Source organism: Nematolebias whitei, chromosome 6, assembly GCF_014905685.2.
Source record: "Nematolebias whitei isolate Nwh7 chromosome 6, NemWhi1, whole genome shotgun sequence".
In the NCBI taxonomy this organism is placed as follows: Eukaryota; Metazoa; Chordata; class Actinopteri; order Cyprinodontiformes; family Rivulidae; genus Nematolebias; species Nematolebias whitei.
In genome coordinates, this window is record NC_056503.1 from 48,132,098 (window position 1) to 48,155,501 (window position 23,404).

The following is a 23,404-nucleotide window of genomic DNA, read 5'->3' on the forward strand; positions in this document are numbered from 1 at the left end:
TTAACCTGTGTCAGCAGTCCTACCTGGGGGCTCCGGTGCCGAGGTGAGTCTGTGGAGTGACGAGAGGCCTGAAAACCCGTAGACTGACCTCCAAGCCAAACCTCTCTCACTTGATTATTGCAGGGTTCCAGCTTCCTTCCAGTGGAAAGCCTTTACAAGTAAACAATAACGAACAAGCTTCTACTTCTTTCTTGTCACCATTGCTAGACAAATGTATATGGATCAGCAAGGAGACGAAAAATGCGTCCCTTTGAAGGTTTTCAACGCAAGGCTATTGTAATTTGTCCCACGGACGAGGATTTTAAAGAACGAGCATTAAAGCAAACCAATGAGCAGGGGAAGGATGTGCCCGATCATGCTGTGTTAGAAATGAAAGGTAGGAACGCTGTGGAAACAACCAATTTAAAAGTAAAAACAACAGATCTACTTTTTTTTTTTTTAACCTTTTTTAAGTGTCGTTTCTAAAATCAAACTTGGAAGATGTCCCCCTCCCCCCCTCCCCATCATAGCCTTTGGCCAGATATCAGACTTGGACATTTTTTATGCAGTTCACATAAATTTGATTGTTTTTGCCCTTTTTTCTGCCACTTTCCATTCCGCTTCCGACGCACTGCAACCCGACGCTTCGGCCCCGTCCTGCTTCTGTAACGTTGGACCCAAAGGCTCCGCAGAAAACGAGCGGCGGTTAATTTGTGACGCCGTGACGGGGGCCGTCCTCGGTTTGCAGTGCCGTTTTCTTTTATTTGACCTTTTTGTCCCCTCCTCCTCCCCGTCCTCTGTCTCCGTGAACAAAAGTTTCCTCCATGTCCCCTTGGAGGTGATGTTTGTTCCCTTTACCCTGCCATCTGCTTCCATTTTCTGCTCTTAGATTCTCTGATTTACGCCGCCCTTGTTTCGTAGTAACTGTCGTTCGTTTTGTCTTCCGGTGGTGTGGCCGCTCTGGTCTTCACTACAACCCCCCACCTTCCTCCCCCTCTCTGTCTCTGCCTCTCCCTCCGTCCCCGCTCGGATGGGATGTCCCCTTCACAAGCCAACTTCTCGCTCCCCGATCCCTGCGACTTCCTGGAGGACGTGACGTTCGTCGAGCTGCAGCGCGACGAGGCCACGAAGCTGCTGAAGGAGTACAACGAGGAGGGCAAGAAGGCCGGCCCACCCCCCGATAAGCGCTTCGACAACAGGCAGGGCGGCAGCTTCCGCGCTCGTGGCGGCAGCAATTTCCAGCGCTACGACAACCGTGACGGGTTCCGCGGGGGCTACCAGAACCGCAGCGGAGAAGGAGGCAGTGGATACCGAGGAGGTGAGCCCCTCCTGCAGAACGTTAACTTTTCCGTCTTTATTACGCCCAAAACTGTTTGCAGCTCCTGTCAACAGGCCTCATCAAGACCATTGACACTAAACTGTAGCTCTTTCTTTGGATTCGCTCAGTAGTTGACATGTTTTAACAGAAGCCATCATCAGTTTTACCGACAGTTTTCAAACTAAACAACCAAATCTGCTGAAAACAGACGGGCTTGAACCAGCGGTCGTGTTTTAAATGAATCTGACCACACGATCAGATGGGTGTACGCTGTCCTTTCTATTTCTACGTGCCTTCACTAGATGGCAGGCACATTATCCTTTGATCCCAAGATTTTATTATGTTTCCAAATAAAACGTTAAACATCTGAAAGGAAATGAAAAATAAGTCCTCGATCAGCTGTTTCCAGTGGATCTGGAAATCAGATTTCTGTTCTTCACTTGGTCGACTGTACAGGGTTTTTTCAGGGTTTATTTGTGTTGGGTTCTTCACTGCCGGTAAGTTTTTCATGTTAGATTTAGATTTTTTTTTCGTTTTTTATGGATTTTTTTTCCATATTTATAAACAATTTTTTGGCTGAGATATGACCGTTTCTAGTCGTTCTGACTTAAAATAAAAAGAGCAGTACCACTTTCAGCCACTTGATGGCAGCAGAGTAGTAATAGATGTATAGCATGCTGTTGTATCATGTAATAGGTAAACGTGGCTATAATGACAAATTCAAAAAAGTTCAAGACAAAAACAACTGGACTTTATTTATTATAATTTACTTTATACTTTGTTTTTCTCTTGAACTTTTTACAATGTACCATGTCCTGGAGGACTGAGGATCTTCACCAGCTTCTAAAGACTCAATCGGCCTGCCGTAGACCTCCTCACCTTCATTCTGCTCCCTGCTTGGAACCGTCACAACAGCTGCACCGCCCCGACGAAATGCAGCTGATTTGATCATTAAAGTACATTTATTAAGCAAACGTTAGACTGAGACACACATTTACCATCATTTCAAGCAAACAAATAACTGTTTTTAACTGTTAATCTTGTTAAATTCTTGTTGAAGTCGTCCCGTGCACGCTCCCGCTGCTGCCATTTGCCAGCCCATCGGTTTTTGGCACAACACCGGCCCACATGTCGGTGGTGACTCGTAACAAACGCGACACGGTGACGCATAATAGATGCGACGTATGCGGCGAAACATTTGTTTATCGCGGACTCGCTCTATCGCGGTTTTTCAAAATAAGATTGGACACGACACACAACTGGCTGATTGATGGATGAGCCGCACGATCGGCATGAAACTTTTATTTTAAATAAATAATTATAAATTATTTAGCACCTGCTGCACCTTTGTGCAGCCCACACTGCAGGATGAGCTTCCTGCTGCAGCTGATCAGCTGTTCCCCGTGCAGAGCAGAGAAGTGGGCGTGGCCAAGAGTGCTTGCAGGTGGCTGAGAGCAGCAGAGGGACCTCATGACCACTATTCCTTCTTCATGGGTTTTCACTTATCGTGGGGCTTCAGGGTACTGATCCCCCGCGATAAACGAGGGACTATTATTTGCGCTACGTTTTATCGTTTTTAATGTCAGATTTGGGGGGGGGTCGCGTTGGGTTTTTGCTGTCTCCCATATATCTGTAAACTCCTCCTGTCCTGCCCATAACTTCTGGTCTGCTCAAGATAATTAAACAAAACTTTATACACACGAGTGTTGCGTACACTTTTAATCACCCCAGCTCCAAGGTCACAAATCAAGGTCAAAGATTATTCGAGTTCATATCTTGTCCGGGCCGTTGCTGTAGATGGCTGTGTAAGTTAGTCGACAGGCGTACAACGCATATGCTGTAGTTGTTTTTTGCGTGTGTGTAGTAACGTGGTTGTGTTGTGCAGGCTACAACCGTGGTGGATACAACCAGAATCGATGGGGCAGCAGTTACCGTGATGGAGGCTCTGATAGCCGCGGCAGCTACAACCGCACCCAGCAGTCTAGTGGAAGCTACAGCCGCCCGTCCACGTACAACAAGGGGGGATACACTCAGGTACCGAACGTGACCTCCATCTGGAAGCTTTTAAGTATTTATAAACAGATTAAAGATTTAAAGTGACTTTTATTCGCTCTCCAGGGCTACAGCCAGAGCTACAGTCAGGGCAACTACAACCAGGCTGGCTACAACCAGAACTACTACGGCAGCTACAGTCAGTACCCGGGGTACAGCCAGAGCTACAGCCAGCCGGCGGTGGCCGGGCAGGCGTACAGCCAGCAGCAGCAGCAGCAGCAGCAGCCGCCGCCAGCTCAGCCCCCGGCCCAGCAGCAGCAGAGCTACAACCAGCAGTACCAGCAGGTGGGTCGGGATGGAACAGCCGTAACATGCGGGACCGTTGAGGTCGGACGGGGGTCAGAGATCGTTTCCGTCGTGTTGGACATTATCGGTCTGTGTCAGATGAGTTGACAAAGAAAAATCGTGCAGAGAAGGTGGGGACATTAAAATTCTGATCAAAATAACATTAAAAAAATTATTACAAAGGAAACCAAACAACATTTATCCATCCATCATCTTCTGCGTGTTCAGAAGTCAGGTGTTGGGGGCAGCATCTTGAGCAGGGAGGTCCAGACCTGCCTCTTCCAGCTCTTCTGGGAGGACTCCAGGTGTTCCCAGACCAATGAGAGACATAGTCTGTCCAGTGTGTCCTGGGCCTTCCTCGGGGTCTCCTCCCAGTTGGACATGCCTGAAGCACCTCCTTTAGGGAGGTGCCCAGGGAGCATCCTTACCAGAGTTCATGAGCAGAGGTGAGGGGAGGAACGTAGACCGACTTTTCTGACTGAGGACCATGCCCTCAGATTTGGAGGTGCTGTGAACCGCTCCGGTGAGAGCTGGAGATCACGGCACGATGGCGCCAGCAGGACCACATCATCTGCAAAAGAGCAGAGATGAATCCTGAGTCCACCGAACCGGACTCCCGACAGATAATTTGGTCGGCTGCGACGCGTCTACCGAAGAGTTTTATACTTTAAAGAATCAAACGTTTGCAACAAGCTGTAAGAATGAGCACGTTAGCATGTGAAATACGGGCAGCAGGCTCGCTAACGAAGCGAACACACACCTAATCAGTTTCATCATTTTATTATCTTCTAACTATAAAATCATTAATATCCGACATTATTTAAGCAGAAAAGTAATAAAATTTATTTTAGTAGCTTGAATGAGTTTTGTTTTCAGACCGACCAGCGCCCGATAAAAACCCGAGACCTCCGTGTTAAGAACTGGACCCGAGTGTTTGATCTCACGATGCTCTTCTTTCAGTATGCTCAGCAGTGGCAGCAGTACTACCAGAACCAGAACCAGTGGAACCAGTACTACAACCAGTACGGCGGCTACTCCGGACAGGGCAGCCAAGGCCCTCCAGGATCCCAGTAACTCCGCCCTGCGTCCTCCGGCGTCCCCACCTCCCGTCACCTTTGACCTCTGCAGTAAAATTATGATTTTAATTTTATTTTTTGGCCCCAGTCACAGCATCCCGTCTGTTTTTTTTCCTCTGCGGTCATCGTACACAGAAACTGTAAACAGTTTGACGTCTCCTCTTTGTCTCCGGAGCGAGGCGTGCGCTCGGCGTGCGCTCGGCGCCAAGCGAGAGGTGGTAGACGAAGAGTCCCAGAGCATTTGATGAATGGTTATGATTATGAATCGGGCGTGGACGTCTCCACGTTCTGACGCGGTAATTGTATGTTTTATGCTAAGTGAGGAGGTGAACGGGTAAAAAGTAAAGCCTGAGTAATTTAGCTTAACGAAGAACAAACTGCATGCGTTTTTACCTTCACGACCCGTTCCTCCGTCTCGTTCCTTTTCAGTGAGCGTTTTTTTATTTACCAGCTTTTTTATAGGCGAGTGCCGTCGTGATAAATTCAGTCTTTCGTCAAGAATAATCTTTTCCCCGCTCTTTGATTAGGTGTATTTGCAGGAGGGTTTTTTTTTTTAATCCATCCCATTTGTGATTACTGTTAGTCTTGTAGTTAAAAAAAAAAAACGTTTTTGTCAGGTTCAGTTTTTTTTACCTTAAATGAAAATCTGATTTTGACCAGTGACGCAAGTTGTCTTGTCTTTATACAATAAACACAGTTGTAAACACCTGTAAACGTGTGTAAACGTGTTTTTGTTTGTGTGTAAAGTCGAACAGAGCTCAGTTTGTCGCACTTCGTGCGTCGTTCTTTAATATCAACAAACAAAATCGAGCTGAAGGCAAATCTTAACGTGTGAATCGTTCCAGCGTCGTCCCGATGAACTGGAAATGAACTTGGAGGAGAAACGTCTTCGGCAGGAAATAAACATCTTGTTTGCTGCAGGGGGAGGTTTATTCTGTTCAACACGAGACGGAAAGCTATCAACGTTTTCTAAAGACGTGACCGTTCATCACATCTTAAAACGCCGCTTCATCAGGTCCACTGCTTGAACCGGAGTGCACAAACGGATGAAATGTTTTCTACAAGTACAAGTACCTTAATGAGAGTACTTGACGATGCGAGTACAAATGGACGCCATTACACGTCTTAAAACTGGTGCAACCAACAATTACTAATTCATTCCAAAGATGATTTGTAGGTTGAATTTTTATCCAATAACGAAAACGACTCATCCCAATTAACGATCAATTTCAGGACATCGGAGGCTCCGGTCCTAACAGGTGAAATATTAACGATGGACAAAGTTACCTGTTCAACGCTTTAGCCAAACGTTGGGGTGGGACTTGACCCAAAGACAACATTGCTATATGAACCCTCCTGCTACCCTTGGGTCAAAGTGACCTAAGAGGTGTTGGGTCTTTAACCCAAGGGCAGCAGGAGGGTCAAGCAGCTTTTCAGGCTAATTGAAGACCGGTAACCACAGTAGGTCGTATGAACTCCCCATTTATTCTTAGACTGGTGCACATCGATGCCAACCCACTGGTAACTGGACAGACCGCCAGCTCAAGCTCACTTTCCAACATGCAGACCTTTTTCGCCTCGGTGACGGATACTTTTCACCCTTTTTCAGGGGACTGGTCATATTTCTTGGACCTTGACGCTGATGCTCTTACCAGCTCACTGCTCGAGTGAAAGATGAACGTCACAAGATACTAATACGGGATCCTATAGCTAGTCAGCGGATCATAAAGTGTAGACGTGAAGATGGCTTGTCGAAGTCCAAACTGAGCTTAAGAACAGGAAATGAAGGATTCAGGTGTCAACATGGCGCGTTTGTTGGTCTGACATTTTACAACCATCGCTACATTTCACAGAGAATGGTCAGAAAGAGAAAATGTCCAGTAAACGGAGATTTTGGGGAGAAAACTTTCCTGGTGTCAACAATGGGTAGACTGGTTGGAGACGGAACGGCAGTGGGAGCTTAAAGAACCCCTGGTTGGAAGCAACGGTCTGCAGAACAATGTTGAAGCAGATGGACCAGAGCCAGAAACCTGGCCACGGCCATCATGGTTGGCTCAGAATGTGGCGTAAGCAAGAACGCTTGGGTCCGTGCTGCCTTGCGTCAACAGTTCAAGCTGCTGGTGGTGGAGGATGTTTTCGTGGCACCTCTGACCCCCCCAGTACCAACAGATCATCGCTCAAACTCCACAGACTGAGTACATACTGATGGCGACCTCCAGCAGGACTGGTCGCAGATCGTCCCAAACTGGTTCAGCACCTTAGAGATGGACCCGTAGATCACGGATGTTCAGCTGCCAAATCAATGTTTCCAGCACCTCGTTGAAGCTACGCCATGAAGGATTGATTAAATGATGTGAAAACAGAATCTGACCCGGTTCTACCTAAAGTGAGCGGTGGTGGTTTATTGTCGAAGGTTTCAGTGACTCAATCTAAAGACATGTTATTTAACAAATCAAAGCCAAATTTTTAGGACAAGTACTTTTCCAAATTCACGAATCAGTCGTCGTGTAGCTGCCGAAGTGAAGCTGGCCGAGGATTTAGCTGCTTTTAGTGTTGGTGTCCCGCCCTGTTCTCAAGATCAAGAAATATTTCTACGGTTTTCACAAGTCTCTGAACCTCAGCACCAGAAATCCAAGGCACATGTTCTAAAAAAACAACAACACAAATTCATAAATTACACAACAAAAATTCAACGTTTGAAGAATTAAAACAGCCAAACTAACAAGACCACTGACGATGAACTTTCAAACAGAGCTAGGGTTGAAACGCTTCGTTTCCAGCTGCAGTGAGGCGCCGCCATGGTTCCATCGAGCCGCCTGCTTTTCTTTGTTTTTGGTCCGAGGAGGAAGAGGAGCGGTCAGTCCGGCTCTCTGCTCTTGTCTTTGTGCAGGTGGAGCTCCTCCATCTTGTCCTGCAGGAAGGGAACGGGCATGGAGCACCCCCGGTTCCTGTGTGGCAGCGTGTTGGCCTGGAGCGACGACAGAGAAACCAACGGTCACGTGTTACATCGAGGTCGAAACCAGCAGCTCCACTAAAACCAGTACGGACACTTTTATGAAGAGAAATGGGTCACAAACGTGCGTGGACAGGTTCTCAAATGTACACATTTAAAATGCACAAGTAGGAATATTCTGCACACATGGTCAAATACACGTGCACAACTCACATGCAAAATTATAATTATTAATAATTTCTGGAATTTGTGTGTGAACTGCGTTTGAAACAAAATGGTTTGGTTATTTTTCCTCTGCAGCACGGTGGTGCAGTTGGTAGAGATGTTGCCTCTCAGTGAGAAGGTCACTGGTTCAAATCCCGGCTGGGGACCTTGGTGGAGTTTGCATGTTCTCTCCGTGCATGTGTGGGTTTTCTCCCAGTACTCTGGTTTCCTCCCACAGACCAAAAACATGCACGTTAGACTGACTGGTAACTCTAAATTGTCCTCAGGTGAGAGAGAGAGAGAGAATGGTTGTTTGTCTCTTTTGTCTCTATGTGTCCCTGTGATGGACTGGAGACCTGTCCAGGTGTCCCTGTGATGGACTGGAGACCTGTCCAGGTGTCCCTGTGATGGACTGGAGACCTGTCCAGGTGTCTCTGTGATGGACTGGAGACCTGTCCAGGTGTCCCTGTGATGGACTGGAGACCTGTCCAGGGTGTCCCTGTGATGGACTGGAGACCTGTCCAGGTGTCCCTGTGATGGACTGGAGACCTTGTCCAGGGTGTCCCTGTGATGGACTGGAGACCTTGTCCAGGGTGTCCCCTGCCCCTCACGCCGTGACTGTAGGACATGGGCACCCGCAACCCATAAAGGAAGAAGCTGTTAAAAGAAGATGGACGGACGGACGGATGGACGGACGGATATTCTTCCTCTTCAAAAACTAGTGGAAAAATTAATTTTACAGCATTTTCTTTCTCTGCTTAAAAAATGTAAAATATATTCTTCCGGTAGTTTTATCGTAAATAGATGTAAATTTTTTGGGCCTGTACCGCTGAAATAAACATCAAAGATTCTTCTTCTTGTGGACAAACTACAGGGAAAGTATGTTTTCCAGTAATAAATATTTATTTACTCATAGATTAATTTAACCATACAGTTCACAAAATTAAGTGTATGTGTTTTAACACGGTGGTTATGAGTTTAGTTACGTTTCAAACATATTTCCCAATGAGTCAGAACTGGTGACGCTCAGATGTCCCAGCTTTTCAGAAGCCTTGAACGCAGCATCACCTTCATGAATCTGGAGCAGTGAAAGTCTCAAAAGTCACAGGCAAGCTGGTCCGTGTGCAACAGGTGATTTGTGTTTAATAATTTGTACTCACAGATACTTGTGAATTTTGAAATGTGTACGTTTGAAAACCTGTTCCGGTATTTGTAAAACGCTCGTGGATCTCATGCACGTACAAATGTTGTTGAACGCCTGCGTGACTCCTATGCAGAATAATTTATTTTTATTCACATTTTGTCCTCAGGAACTTATTTGTTAGTTCAAATATGCAAGAAGAAAAAAAGTTTGATTCTTTGAGTCTAGTTCTGGAAACAAACAACTTCAAAACGTTTCTCTGAATCCAAAAGTTTTCAACGTGTTTGTCCAAAATGTTTAATTTAAACTTCCTTAAGATTCATTGATAAAATGCAGTTTTTCATCAACTTATTTTAAAGTTGTTTTCTTTTCAGTTACAATATTGGGGCCAGATGGAGATAGTCCAAGGGCCATTTTTGGCCCCCGGGCCATATGTTGCCCACGTCTGCTCTAATCTCTGTTTAATTGTATAAAACACACAAAAGTACTGCGTTCAATCATCGTTAACTCGATGAGCTGCACATCGTTTACTTTTATAAACTGTGTTTACAGTTCCAGGTGTTTTTATTGTTTTCTTAAATCCCTGACTATTTCATGTTAATGCTTTTAATAACCAATAAATGTTAATTAATTAGTAATTAATAAATGTTAATTAATTATGTATTTATTAATGTTAATTAATTTGTTAATTAATGTTAGCACATTAATGTTAACGCTATTAATAACCAATTAACATTAATTAGCAATTAATTTACATTAATTGATTATGTTAATTAGCAATTAATTTAATTAGTTAATTATTAATGCCAATCAATTTGTTAATGAATGTTTCATTTATTGAAGGACTTCTGGACCTTCTGCAGAACTCTGGTGTTTCCTCACCCTTCTCCCTGGAGACCCGTGGACCACTGAGTTCAGGTGGTTCCCCCTTCTGTCCTTCCTCTCAGGGGTCCACACTCCAGGGTCCGTCTGGGTCGAGCAGTCCTGCAGCTTCGGGTCGCCCGTGTTGTTCCTCCAAAGCGTCGTGCCGGTGTTGTGCTCCGTCTCGTTACTTTGAGGGAAAACAAAGGCCTCCTCCTCAGAACCTGTCAGAGAGCATCATCGTCAGACCGCTGTCACCGCGGTACCGGACCCGGCAAGATGGACAGGATACACACCCCAGCTGTTGCCCTTGGTTCTGGAGTCAGGGGCCGGGGTGCACGGGCACGACCCGGTTGTGTTTTTGTGTTTCTTCAGACACTCCCTCCTCACCAGATCTCGACAGTGTCGGTGACAGTTGATCCCGCAGTCTGAAGAGAAAAGGTGAAAACTTCAAAAACGTTTTATCAGAACTTTGGGTTCTGTTCGGTAAAATGAGACGAAGAAGGAAAAGTAGGAGACGGAAACTATTTTAAAACTTTATCTCTCTGTGAAGCCAAAGGTTAAATATTCATTTGATGCATAAAGCAGGCTCTGTCTTTGTCCTCACACTGTCCTCAGGGACACTGAAGACATGGTTGCTCCGGAAACCTGAAGACATTCAACATTTATTCACACTTGGACAAATGGTTCTAACTTCTTTTGAAGTCTCGTGTTACGGCGGCGTCTCACTGAGCTGACTGGTTACTGAACATGAAAGAGTCTCCAGATTGTCTCAAGATCGCTTCAGATCATCTTCAGATTGTCTCCAGATTGTCCCTAGTTTGTCTTGCAACTTTCACCAGGTTCTCACTTTCCTCAGAGGCGTCAGTTCTGTCACTTGACTTTAGAACATTTTTTTAAAAAATAGCAGGAATTACTTTTATTAAATCAGTACCAGAGCTGTTGGGAGTCTCAAATCCAAGTAAACATGAATCCATAATTCACTTTTTTTTTCTCACTTGCTCTTGTGCAAGGCGGACCCTTTTTCCTCCTCCTCCTCCTCCTGCTCTCCTGTCTCTGTCTGTGTATCAAAGCTCCTATTACGCATCTTCTGAAACTAAAACTACTGTCATGGATCTGGTCAGCTGGACTTTCAACGCAATAGTCAAAATCTTTTCAACAAAGTGACAGGGTCCTGGAGAGCCCTCATGCCCCGCTGAGACGCACGCAGCAGGATGCGTCATGGATCTGTGGGGAGTTTGGAAGCTGATGTGTCTTTCCGTTTTAGCTCAGGAGGACACTGGAGATGTTTATGTAATTGGAACCATGATAGCAGGGTTCTTGTTTTATGGCACTGGCGGATACCTGTGTTATTGGCTATTAAAGAAGACAGCGGCAGCAGTTTCAGTCATGGCAAAGCTGCCGAGTCTGTGTGAAGGTTTGGTTTGTGCTTCGAGTACTCAAAATCAGTTGATTTATGAGCTAAACCGTAATACGGAAATGATTTATGAGAATCATAGGCCACCTGCGGCTTCAGGGACTCACCAGCATGTTGGGGACGACCTTGGAGGGAGCTCATAAGCAGACCAATGGAATGCCCACAAATATGGCCATTTTGGCTCAAAAGTACCAACAGGACTCAAGGCTGATAAGATAAAAAAACAGTCTGCCTGAAAAAAAATCAACAATTGTGGCTTATCTGAATCTGACTCTCCTGTTTGGCCTCGAAGCAGGCTGACTTATCAAATTATTTCTGGGATATGTGTAAACTAATGAAAAGCTATGTCTATCTTAGTACGCTCGAGGAGATTGAAGCTACTTGTTGAAAAGTCATGACAAAAATGTTGGGGCAGCTGCGACCTCCACCTCTCTGGGCTCTCTTCCACCTGCTCCATACTCTTGGTACACATCACAGAGTCATCTGCAAAACATTCTGACTAAAAACGTCAATCTGGGTGAGGTTCTTTCGTTCTTCTTGTTGTCTTTAGTGGTTTCCTTCATCCTGTCTTTTGTACTTTTGTGTTTTCTTCCTGTTTCTATGTTGTTTCCTCTTTTGTTATCGAAAACACGTCAGGATTACTTAAAAGTTACACAAGGCTGAAACTTAGCTCTATTTGTGTAAATTTTATCTTTATTCCACCTTTCCACAAACGATTTGTACGAAATAAAAGATCTGATCGCACGAGAAGTTTGAAACAAGTAATTTATCACAGAAGTTGGGTTGTTGTTGTTAAAACGACTGTTGTTCTGTTTATTCAACCTAAATTCGGATGTTTATCGGACAGCATTGGCTAGAAGACAGTTAAACGGGTTGGTTTCAATGTGTTGCCTCAGTAACCTTTACAACACCCTGAATCTGAGGGATTTTCAGAGTAACCAGGACAGAAAACCCACAGATATTTGTTTCAGTGTGGTTCTGATGTGATCCTTACCTTTACAGTGGTAACCCTGTTTGATGACTCCCCACAGCTGCAGAAGGCCAAATGTGAGAATGTTATGCTTTAATTGATTATTTGTATAAAAACCAACAAAATGCATCACGAGCATTCGTTTACTCACGAAGCCTCCGCACGTGTCGCAGAACGTTGGCCTCTTGTACGTGGTTTCATGGAAGTTGTGCGTATTGTTGAAGTTGTAGCCCAGCTTGGCGCACACAGACATCCCCCTCATGAAGTAAGACGTGATTTCTTCACGGCTGATTTGTCCCTCCCTGAGGAGAAAATGTTTCAACGTTCCCAACTTGCTAAATTGTTCATTCAAACAATCCTGTTAAACAGAAAGCCCCAAAATTCAGCGAAAAACTGCTAATGTATCCATGGAAACATGATCTAATAACCTCAACCAAACTCAACTGTTTTTTCACCACAACGAACCAAAGCAACGCCCTCATTACTGAGAACAAGCCCCCGATCTGTGGATCCATCTCCCGCTCCATCCTACCATCACTCAAGAACACATCACCGAGCTACTTGAACTCCTCCACCTGAGGCAAAGACGCCCCCCCAAACCTGGAGGGGGCATCACACCCATTAAGAACCGAGGCCTCAGACTTCGAGCAGCTGGCTCATCCCAGACGCTTCACACACGACAGTGAACTGCCCCAATGGACACTAAAGGTCATGGCCTAAAGACACCAACAGAACCTCATCATCTGCATAAAGCAGAGATGAGACCCTGAGGTTTCCAAACCAGACACCCTCCTCTCCACAACTACACCTTAAGATCCTGGCCATGAAGACCACAAACAGGATAGGGGACAATGGACACCCTGGAAGAGTCCAACCTGTACTGAGAACAAGCTCAACTTTGTGCCAAGAATGTGGACACAGCAGAGAGCCCTTAAAATGAACCCAGACAACCCCATACTCCCATAACCCCCCACCCCCCAATGTCTCAGGGAACATGGCTATAAGCCTTCTCCAGGTCTTTAAAATACATTGACTGGAGAGTGAAACTGCTATGACCCCCTTAACAACTCTGTAAGGTTGAAAATCTGGTCCACTGGTCCAAGACCAGAAAACAGAACGCAACAGAAAACATCTGGATCTGCTTTGCCCACCATCACTTTGTTTAACGTCTCTGTGCTTTAGACATGTTCTACGCTGTCTTCTGTCGGAAGCCTCACCTGTCAGTTTCTTGAGTGCAGAAGGAAAAAGGGAAGTTGGCTGCAATTTTTTCAAAGTCCTCCAGTGAGATGTAGCCGTCCTGGTTCTGGTCGTAGTTCTTCATGACGGACTGCAAGGGGCAGCAGAGCGCGGTTGAAGGACAAGAAGGTAGTGAAAGCCAGGAGGCCACTGAGGAGTCGCGTAAACTCACATCTACCATCTGCTTGACGTGTTTGGATATGGTGTCCGAGTCGAGCCTGGGAGTGACCCCTGACCCCCACTCTGCCACGACCGGCGGTTTAACGGGAGTCGCAGGCTGTGGACCGACACATGCAGGGATGAGACACTGAGGACTGTGAGAAACAAGAAAAGAGCACACCCACCACATAACACACTTCCCTAACGTACAACCCTTTGATGTGGCTGACTTTGATGTATTTCAACTGCTTTTCACTCTTTAACGTGTCACACCCACAGAGCGCACGAAAGGCCCACGGTCGTGTGAAAACAGGTTCCAACGAGCGTGTTCGCATCAGATAACTCTCGTTTCATGATTCTGTACCTGAATCTTGGGGTTTTTGGGTTCCTTGGTGTATGAAAGTTCATATATCTCGTCCTCGGTGTAGTACAGGTCTAGAGAAAGCTGAAGTGTGGAGAAAAGAATCAGTCAGGTTGTTTTCAGTGGGAAGTTTTCACTCGATCTCTTTTGTTCCGGTATCGTACCGTGAGCAGATGCAGGAGGTCTTTGTTGGCCTCGAAGGGGGGCGTGCAGCTGTGAATGGCCAGCAGGTCGTTGATGTTGCTGTACAGGTGCTGCAGTTTGCTCAGGTTGATCTTCTCCTCGTCGATGTAGTCCGGCAGGGCCTCGTTGAGCGAGATCAGGTCCTTCAGGTGGACCCCCAGGATGGGCACCTTAAAGCCCTGGCACTCGCTGTAGACCCGCCGGTAGTTGCTGTAGTTGCTGCGTGAGGAGAGCAGTTCGGTGAACTCACTCAGGACCTGACGGAGGACAAAGAGCAAGAAACAGACGGTGATGATGCAACGAACAGCCCAACGTCTGAATGCATGTTATGGCACCAGAGCTTCAGACCACGTTGTGTTGAGACCAGACTGAGTTACAGCTGTTTCACTTAAATCTCACAAATAACAGTTGACTTCCATCATTTCTGTGGCCCAACCCTGACCCTGAATCAAAACTCCGTTCACACATCAGCTCTAAACCAAACCCGTCAACACAAAATTAATGTTTCACAAAATCAGGACCGGGCTTTGGTCCCCACAGGGATGACCAGTCCAGACAAGGTGGGGGATTCTACCAGAAAAGGTCCTAAAAGGTAACAAAAACCAGACCCCACGTGATGGGCGATAACGATAAATGATCAACACAAACTTGGAAATGGAAACAAACTGAGCACGCTCTGTAGACTTGAGATTTAAGCCCCTCCCCTCCATGTAAACTATGGAACTACAACATAAAAACTTCTTGTTTTCATTATCGACTAAATCTGATTTAAATCGTTCTTTGTGTTTGTTTCGTTTTGTCAAGTTGGTCTGCTATCCTACCTCAACAGTCTCCTACAGGAAAAACACATTTAAACTCGTAGTTAAAGCTAAAATAAACTTAAAGTCTTTTTAGACCTCTAAACACAACGATCAACAAAGAAAAAGAGGAAGCTGAATGACATCAGAGCGCCAAGGTCAGAAATGTCAGAGTGGAGAAAGAGGAGCGCTTCAAAGAAAGTGTTAACGTCGGACCTCTCAGGTGACTCTGGGTTTCGGTGTAATTGTGTAAATACCTTTGTGATGTCAGGAGGCAGCAGGTTGGACGTGTCTTTGAGGCGAGAGATGGAGCTGTGACAGAGACCTCCGGTGACGGCCATCAGCGTGTTGAAGTTCTGCAGCGCTCTCAGTTTCTACAGAAGAGAACAACGTGAAACAAAGTCGGGCTTCCTGAGCCGGACTGGTCCTGAACCGGGTCTACCTGAGCCACGTGGATGAACTTGGTGAAGACCTGGGCTCTCTGCTGGGCCGTGTGTCTGCTGAGGATCATCAGCTGGACCCACTGGGAGACTCCGTTACACATCATGACCGAACGCTCCAGGGCAGGGTTGTCCCGGACCGAACCTCGCACCACGTAGCTCCGGTAATCCAGGAACTGACGGAAACAGAAACCTCACCCTGTTAATAGGATTCACCAACAACATAGAGAATATTAACCCTCCTGCTGCTCTTGTGAGGCCTCAGATTTAACGCTGAGGCCTTGTCGATCATTTTGACCCAAGGGCAGCAGGAGGTTTTAGCTCCCCATCTTCAAACAAGGGATGTGGTTCCTGGACGTTAAGACACCACGTTGAAGCTTCTATTTGACTTTTTCATTTTTACACCAATGAAATACAAACTAAATCATGTTGCAGGAGATTTTACACACCAGCCCAGCAGCTGATATAATTTGGTTTTATTTTAAGCTTGACTTGTTTGTAGTCCAGGTAATTAATAGGTCTGGAGCCAGAGAACATCTGTAGGAGGTCATTTCCATCAGGGTGCCACAGAAGCTGATCTCTCATGGATGTTTCCCCGTTAGGAACAGAGCTGCGCTGTAGGCCTAATCAACAAGTGGCCTGTGGGCCAGAGACAGACCTTTAAACATTTCTTTGGCCCCCACAAAGCTGCCAACGTCTTGAACTGGTTTGTCTGAATATAATGCTAAAATATATTTATCAGAGCGACTTCCATACATCGAGTATAAGAGCTAGCAATCTTTGGTAGATCATGACGACAGAGAAGAAAGGGGTGGGTAAACGTACCCGTCTTCATTGACAGCCTAGCTTTCACAGGAATATCTGATACACCACTAAGTTTAAATCGTATCTCTCTGTCTCCAGAATGTCTACAGACTGTCACAACATCTTCTCCAAACTGTCTTAAGATCCTCTCCAGGTCGTCTCCAGATCGTCTCCACAGTGTTTGCAGATTGTCTCCATAATGTCTTGCAACTTTGACCAGGTTCTCACTTTTCTCAGAAAGTGGCCAGACTCAATTTATTCAACTCAAAACATTCTCATTGCAACCTTCCCACCCACTTTCTCTGGTGTACCCCAAAACTCTGTCCTTGGACCCCTCTAATTGATCATTGACTACATATTCTGTAAAATAACATTCAGTTTCATTGTTATGCAGATGATACACAGCTCTACCTTTCTACTAAACCCAAATCTTCTTTCTTTCCCACCTCCTTCTTTGTCTTCAACAAATTTGGTCCTGGTTGTCCAACAACTTTTGCAAACTTGACGGTGGCAAAACTGAAATCCTACTTGTTGGCACCAAACCCACCCCTAACAACTTCTCTGTTCACATTAACTCCTCGGTTTCAGAGTCTGGGTGTCATCCTTCAAAACAATAATGTCACTCGGACAGCAGACTTCAACTTGTAAAACATCTCCCACCTGCGACCCTCACTTACGTCCAAACACCATTAATATTCTGATCCATACTCTGGTCACATCTCGCCTCAATTATTGTAAAGCTCTTCTTTTTGATTTACCTACAAACTCCTCCATAAATTTCAGCTCGTTCAAAACTCTTCCATTTGCACAATCACCAGAACCTTCTCCATCGCCATCTTCTATCGCTTATCCCTGGTTGAGTCACAGAGCCAGGAGAGAAACCCAAACCTCCTTCACCCCAGCAACACTCTACAGTATCTCCTGGGGAACACTAAGGTGAGAAGATCCCTCAGCTGAGTTCTGGGTCTGCCCTGTGTCTGCCTTTCAGACACAGGGCAGACCTTCAAAAGGAGGCATTCAGATCAGATGAACCTCCTCAACTCACTCTTTTTGATGCAGAGGAGCAGCAGTTCTACTCCAAGCTCCCCCCAGATGACATAGCTCCTCACCCTATCTCTAAGGCGGATTCATTTCAACCTCTTGGATCTGGGATCTTGTTCTGTCAGTCCTGATTCAAACTTGTGACCACAGGTGAGGGTTGGAGCATAGACAGACCAGTAAATCCAGAGCTTTGCTTTTTGGACTTTTTCTCCACCACGACCACCCGGAGCAACACACTTATTACTGTGTAGTAGGCCCCGATCTGTTGATCCATCTCCCACTCGATCCTTCCATCACTCAGGAACAAGATGCCCAGATACTTCAGTCTCCTCTACTTGAGAAAAAGGTTATTTTGTGAAAAAATGGAGAGGTGTTCCAGATACTACGTTTTAAAAAAATGTTTTAATGACAGTTTCCATCATTTTAAATCTTACAGGCTTAATTTTTAAAAAATAATTATACATATGAAAAGCCTCATGCAGACGTTGACACAGTGAGCTATTATCTGAAACACATTTGGGAGTTTTCTGTAAAACTAAAGTGCATTTCAATACTGAGAACGTAGGCGGAGCCATGAATGGGAAAAGTTTATTTGGATCAATTTGGATGAAGCTAAAGGTCACGATTCAGCTGGGGAACGTTTTTTTTAAGGACGTACCGGAAAATCCAAACATCCAAACTCTTTTAAAACTTGTAAAAGTCTCATCTCTCCTGAGAGTTTCAGGAGTCGTTTTTATGAGCTGTCGCAGCTCGTTGACTTACAGAAACATTACAGAAGTTTTTAAACTCCAGGTAGCTGAGGTGCGCGGCCATCTCGTCTGGTTCCATGTGGTCAAAAATCAGAGACACCTTCCTCTTCTTCACAGAGGGCGAGGGAGCCTGGGACGCATTCACGTGAGGGCTTCTGGAGAACAAAACAGACCAGAGACGGGACAAATAGACGGTTGTTCTATTTATAGAAAAACGGACTGAGGATCTGCATCGACGAGCAAACGACAGTTCCTCAGGTCCATGGTGGTGACTCAAACCACAACATGACTCACAGGCAGGAGGTGTTGATGAGCTGCGAGTGCATCTTCTCTCCGTCCAGTCGGACCAGCTCACACAGGTCCCCCATGGTCTGCTCCAGGACGGGGTCCTCCTTAAAAACGCCCGCAAACTGACTCATCCACTGCCTTGGTCCCGGAGCAGAACACAAAACATGTTTACCACTCACAGGCAGAGCAGGGGAACCAGTTCCCTGACCAGATGTCCTTTCTCACCTAACAAGGTGGCAGATCTGGGTCCTCCTGAGTCCTCTCTTGTCAGGGGGACAGTCCTTGTAGGTGCAAGAAAGAGTCAAGGATCCGAACCCAAACAGTGTAGATCTGGGACAACTGAACACAAACTGGGATATTTACTTCAAATCTGCTTTGCAGGAGCTCCAAACAAAGCCATGCCTGTTCCCTGATCTGATTACTGGACCTGAACGTGAGACCAGGAGCCGGGCACCAGTGGGTCCCGAGCAGGTACGGGTCTACAAATAGCAGACCAGACCGCGGTCCGGATCTGGAACAGAATGAAGTGTTATCTGGACCCAGACTTTTTGTTTTGTAGAAAAAATAAAAAAGTTATTTTAAAAATGTATAATTTTTTTTAAAACTTGTTCATATTTTCTTGTATTTACAGTAATTTATTTTAGCGGGCGCAGCTTTTCTAGTATTTAAAGTAGTTTGTTTCATGTGGCTCAGCTTTTGTGCATCTTATCATAATTAATTTTAGGCAGGTCATTTTTTACAGAATTTACCGTAATTCAACAAAAAAGGTTAAATCGTGTCATCTGGACCAGTTTCTTCAAGTGAGAAACGTTTCGTCCCCCATCCAGAGGACTTCCTCAGTCTATGGCCTGCCAACCAGATCTGTCCCGTAGGTCGCCTTCACTGCTGTGTTTCAAGCTAAACCTCCTGTTGGAATCAAAAAAGGTTAAATCGTGTCATCTGGACCAGTTCCTTTAAATGAGAAACGTTTCGTCCTGAATTAGGGGACGGAGCGTTTCTCATTTAAAGGAACCGATCCAGATGACATGATTTAGTGTTTACCACATTTACAGTAATTCATTTTAGCAGGCGCAGCTTTTACAACATTTATGGTGACTCGTTTTACTTGGCACAGGTTTGGTACAATTGACAGTACTGTATTTTTTGGACTATAAGGCACACTTAAAAAAAACTCTTTAATTTTCTCAGAAATCGACAGTGAGCCTTGTGTATTAATTCTGGTTGTGCTCACTGACCTCGAACCGATTTTATGTGGTTACTGTGAATGAGTTTAATAAAGTTTGACTTATCTACTGTTTTGTTTCGCTTAATGCGCATTATACTCCGAAAAATGCGGTAATATTTTTCCTGCACTCACAATATTTCATTTGAGGTGATGCAGCTTTTCCGTAGTTTACGTTCATTAATTTGAGGTGGTGCACTTTCTATTGTTTACAGTAAGTCCCACATCTGACCAGCGGACTCAGAATCTGAGGGGTGCAGGTCTGAATGAACAACATGCCGAGTGAAGCAAACCAGCATGGTCGTCACTAAAACACAAAGTAAATACAAACTGTGTATTCTTTGCTTGGAAACATGTCTTTGAGGATCTTGATGAAGTAAAACTGAGCCTTCAAGGATATAGGGTGAGGAGTTTCTGGGCGAACGTCTGAGACGGGACTATCCAGCTGTGCATCATCAGGGTCATGTGGACCAACTGGGAACCTCTGGGGCTGGAGATCCTGCCTTCAGAGTCTGCAAATAATAATAATAAAAAGAAGTAAATAAATAAATAACAGCATTTATACAATAAGGAAAAACGGAAGGATGAACTGAAGGTTCTGGTTTCAAGTAGTTTCCTCAGAAATGACACCGACTACCTGAGATTCAAGTTCTGGAGAAGAAAGAAGAGTTCAAAGACAAAACATCAAAACCAATTCTCCTACTTTACATTATTCATGTCATGATGTTTGTAGAAATGTGAGCAGAAAGCCCAAAATTAGACACGAGTGTCCAAAATCAAGTGATAAAACTAGAAAACAAGGGAAAACTGAAACTACCATTTTCCTACTTTTGACTTTTATTTGTTTAGTTTCTTTTAGCGTTTACCATACATAGAAATATATTTATGGAATATATACGTATTTGTACATGCTTGAACTAAATACATTTATTACATGAAAATACAAACCCAGACCAACTTCTAAATTATGTATTTCAGCTATGAAAAGAGTTAAAATTTAGAAAACGGCAAAGTATTGTTATAACAGTTCTTATAGTTTCAATTATTTTTTACTGGAAAGTCAAAAATATTGTTGCACTTTTTCTTTTTTTTACTTGGTTGATCATCAATCCACTGATAAATATTTAACGCCACTTGGTTTATTGAAACATGCCCTTTTCAGGTTTGTAAACTATCTAACGAGCAGAACACAATGTGAGGCACGTCTTCCCTTCTAAACGTTGCCAAAGGGGTGCCCCAAGGCTTAGTATTAGGTCCAATTTTATTTTCAGTTCACGTCGATATTCTGTCTAGCGCTTTCCATCATTTTGTATGCAGATTATTATTTATTGCTGCTCATTTTTACTTATTAGGTCTTTTTTTGCTAGCTGCTTTTGATGTTATGCAAAAACTTAAACTGGTTATAAATGCTGATAAAACTAATCTCGTACAGTATTTTCTGATAAAAGAGAGCTACCAAGGATTATCCCACCAATTGTAACTTCTCAAAGGAAGTAGGATTAGGTCAGATTATCACATTGCTAATATGCTAACTAAACTTAATCTGAAACTATGTTTATATTAAATAAATAAATCCTGTTTTTTCCACCAGGAAGACCTTCATATCTGCTACCTTTATGTTCTTATTTGACTATGGTGATGTGCTGTACATGAGTGCCCCGTCCAAATGTCCCCAGTCCTTGGACCCAGTTCACCACAGTGTCCTGAGGTCTGTCAGTGGGTTTGGCCACCTCACTCATCCCTGTGAGCTGAACTCTCAATCCGTCTCGTCTTCTCTGAGTCCACATAGATATACACACTGGATGACTAATCTACAAGGCCCTACAGGACTTCCATCTTATTTAGGCAAAGTAATGCTTTACTCTCTAACGGTGGTGTCCTTCTGCCAGATCTTCGTGTCAGAACTGAATTAGAGAAGCGTGTTCAGCTTTGCTGCCCCCTCGATGTGAAACAACCTACAGGCTGATGTGAAACTGCCAAACCTCTCGTTTAGAACTTTTGCTCAATCCTTGAAGATACTGAGACATTTGAACGTCACCTTTATTTTTAACTGTTCGTTTTTAACCATTGCGTTGTTTTAAGTCGCCATTAAAATTGTTTTTATTCCATATTTATGTGCATAAAATAACCATTTTCTCTCATGTTGACACTTGTTTTGATCACAGTTTCATGACGTGCCGGTGACCTCTTGGCCAGGTCACTCTTGGAATAAAGATCTTGATCTCACTGGCTTTTTATCTGGTTAAATAAAGGTGATGGTGATGACAAACCTTTAATTTATTTGTAATAAGCCCAAGTGCATTGTACAGGTTTTACTGTCCATGAGGTTCTGGTGGACCTTAGAGAGGATCTGTTGTCTTAAAAAGGCTAAAACTAAAGACATCTTTCTCTGAAGGTATCTAGCATTTTTTTGGGATGAGGCTGATGAATCAGAGCAGAGAGGAGAGAGATCTGTAGAACGGCTCGGTTCTGCAGCCCGACAGAACAAAGGCCGATTGTCTCTTTCCCACCCCAGAGTCCCTCTTCAGTTATATAACCTGGTTAGACACGTCATGACAGAGTGCGTAAACGGGACGGACCGAAGCAGTTGAGACAGCGCTGGATGAGCTCGTCCAGACTGGGAGCGCTGGGGCTGGGAGCAGAGCTGGGGCTCTGCAGGGCCTTGCTGATGTCCTGAGGACTGGGACATGTGTTTCTCCTCCGCTGGACCAGCTTCTTGCTCTTCATCACTTCAGGACACTCCACATTGGACTTCCTGAGAGAGAAAGAGCAAAGGAAGTTAGAGAGGCAGACAATAAGTAGAGCAGCAGAGTACGGCGAGATAGAGCAGGTCAGCCCTGGAGGAAACGCAGCTCACCACATCTGATAAACCGTGAGCTGCGTCTCTGCAGCTCTGAGCAGAAAAACAACGAAAGCAGACTGACGGCACTTCAGCTGCACATGCTGCAGACTGCGTCGTAGCTGGAACTTTAGACAAAGGCAATTAAAGCTGTTGATGGAAGTCGCTTTAAATCGCTCACCAGTTCGGTCACGTTTTGTTTTTACTTTACATTTTTAACTTAAACACACCTCTGTCAGCGAGCTGCTTTAATATTCTTTTTCTACAGAAAAGTTAAGGTTTTAAAAATTCAAATCCTGATAATAAGATTAAAAAAAGTTTTAGCAAAGCTATGACATAGTTTGATGCTCCACAACCACCAGGCCAAAGGCCGGTACCGATCCTGAATCATTTTGTACCGGGACGCACAGAAATATTAAAGAAACTCATATGAACATTTTAAATACATTTGACTGCTAGGTATTTTATTTTAATGTATTTGTTTTTATGTACAGGCTAACTCTAGTAAACCCTAAAAGCTAACTCTAGCTGACCCTATGCATTTCTTTGTGTAAATCAACATTCTCCTGTACACGTTTATTGTGGAGAACTGTTTAAAACAATTAGTGGACTTGAATTTACCCAATTTAAATTTAGCAGAAGCTAATTCTGCTAAAAGTATCCATCCATTATCTTTGCCCACCTCTTCATTTTCGGGTCGCGGGGATCACTGGTGCCCATATCCAGCAGTCACTGTGCGAGAGGCGGGGGACACCCTGACAACAAGAGCCTGACCAATATATCGGAAGGCCCGATATTTTAGGCCGATAAAGGTGTTTGGGGACACATCAATATTGGTGACAATTGGCCCATTATGCGCTGATATAAATACTACTTTTCACCCCTAAATGCAGTGAATCAGCCATGTCCTTACTTGCAAATGATGTAATTGTACCGTGTGTCCAGCAGAGGGCGCATGCGGACTACTTTCAGGTCATGGCCATGTTGCACACTTGACTCACAGCACAGCTGAAGCAGGGAGCAATAGGC

The 23,404-nt window shown here is 44.6% G+C and overlaps 2 protein-coding genes across 2 annotated transcripts in view; one reads left to right on the forward strand and one right to left on the reverse strand.

The window, feature by feature from the left end:
- Positions 1 to 5,303, forward strand: part of hnrnpul1 (heterogeneous nuclear ribonucleoprotein U-like 1) — a 15,718-nt gene extending 10,415 nt beyond the window's left edge. The window contains exons 12-16 of the mRNA XM_037677724.1: positions 208 to 376; positions 1,031 to 1,297; positions 3,183 to 3,331; positions 3,416 to 3,634; positions 4,595 to 5,303. Coding sequence (XP_037533652.1) covers positions 208 to 376; positions 1,031 to 1,297; positions 3,183 to 3,331; positions 3,416 to 3,634; positions 4,595 to 4,708 — 918 coding nt within the window. The 3' untranslated portion in view covers positions 4,709 to 5,303. The remainder of the gene's footprint in view (positions 1 to 207; positions 377 to 1,030; positions 1,298 to 3,182; positions 3,332 to 3,415; positions 3,635 to 4,594) is intronic.
- Positions 5,304 to 7,495: 2,192 nt separating this feature from the next.
- Positions 7,496 to 23,404, reverse strand: part of rasgrp4 (RAS guanyl releasing protein 4) — a 39,136-nt gene continuing 23,227 nt past the window's right edge. Inside the window, exons 2-17 of the mRNA XM_037678372.1 lie at positions 22,116 to 22,291; positions 19,937 to 20,048; positions 18,540 to 18,602; positions 18,321 to 18,452; positions 18,040 to 18,181; positions 15,435 to 15,608; positions 15,250 to 15,366; positions 14,177 to 14,452; positions 14,016 to 14,096; positions 13,665 to 13,769; positions 13,474 to 13,583; positions 12,408 to 12,558; positions 12,281 to 12,317; positions 10,166 to 10,297; positions 9,891 to 10,093; positions 7,496 to 7,678 (exon numbers count right to left, since the gene is read on the reverse strand). Of these exons, the coding sequence (XP_037534300.1) occupies positions 7,568 to 7,678; positions 9,891 to 10,093; positions 10,166 to 10,297; positions 12,281 to 12,317; positions 12,408 to 12,558; positions 13,474 to 13,583; positions 13,665 to 13,769; positions 14,016 to 14,096; positions 14,177 to 14,452; positions 15,250 to 15,366; positions 15,435 to 15,608; positions 18,040 to 18,181; positions 18,321 to 18,452; positions 18,540 to 18,602; positions 19,937 to 20,048; positions 22,116 to 22,291 (2,122 nt within the window). The 3' untranslated portion in view covers positions 7,496 to 7,567. The remainder of the gene's footprint in view (positions 7,679 to 9,890; positions 10,094 to 10,165; positions 10,298 to 12,280; positions 12,318 to 12,407; positions 12,559 to 13,473; positions 13,584 to 13,664; positions 13,770 to 14,015; positions 14,097 to 14,176; positions 14,453 to 15,249; positions 15,367 to 15,434; positions 15,609 to 18,039; positions 18,182 to 18,320; positions 18,453 to 18,539; positions 18,603 to 19,936; positions 20,049 to 22,115; positions 22,292 to 23,404) is intronic.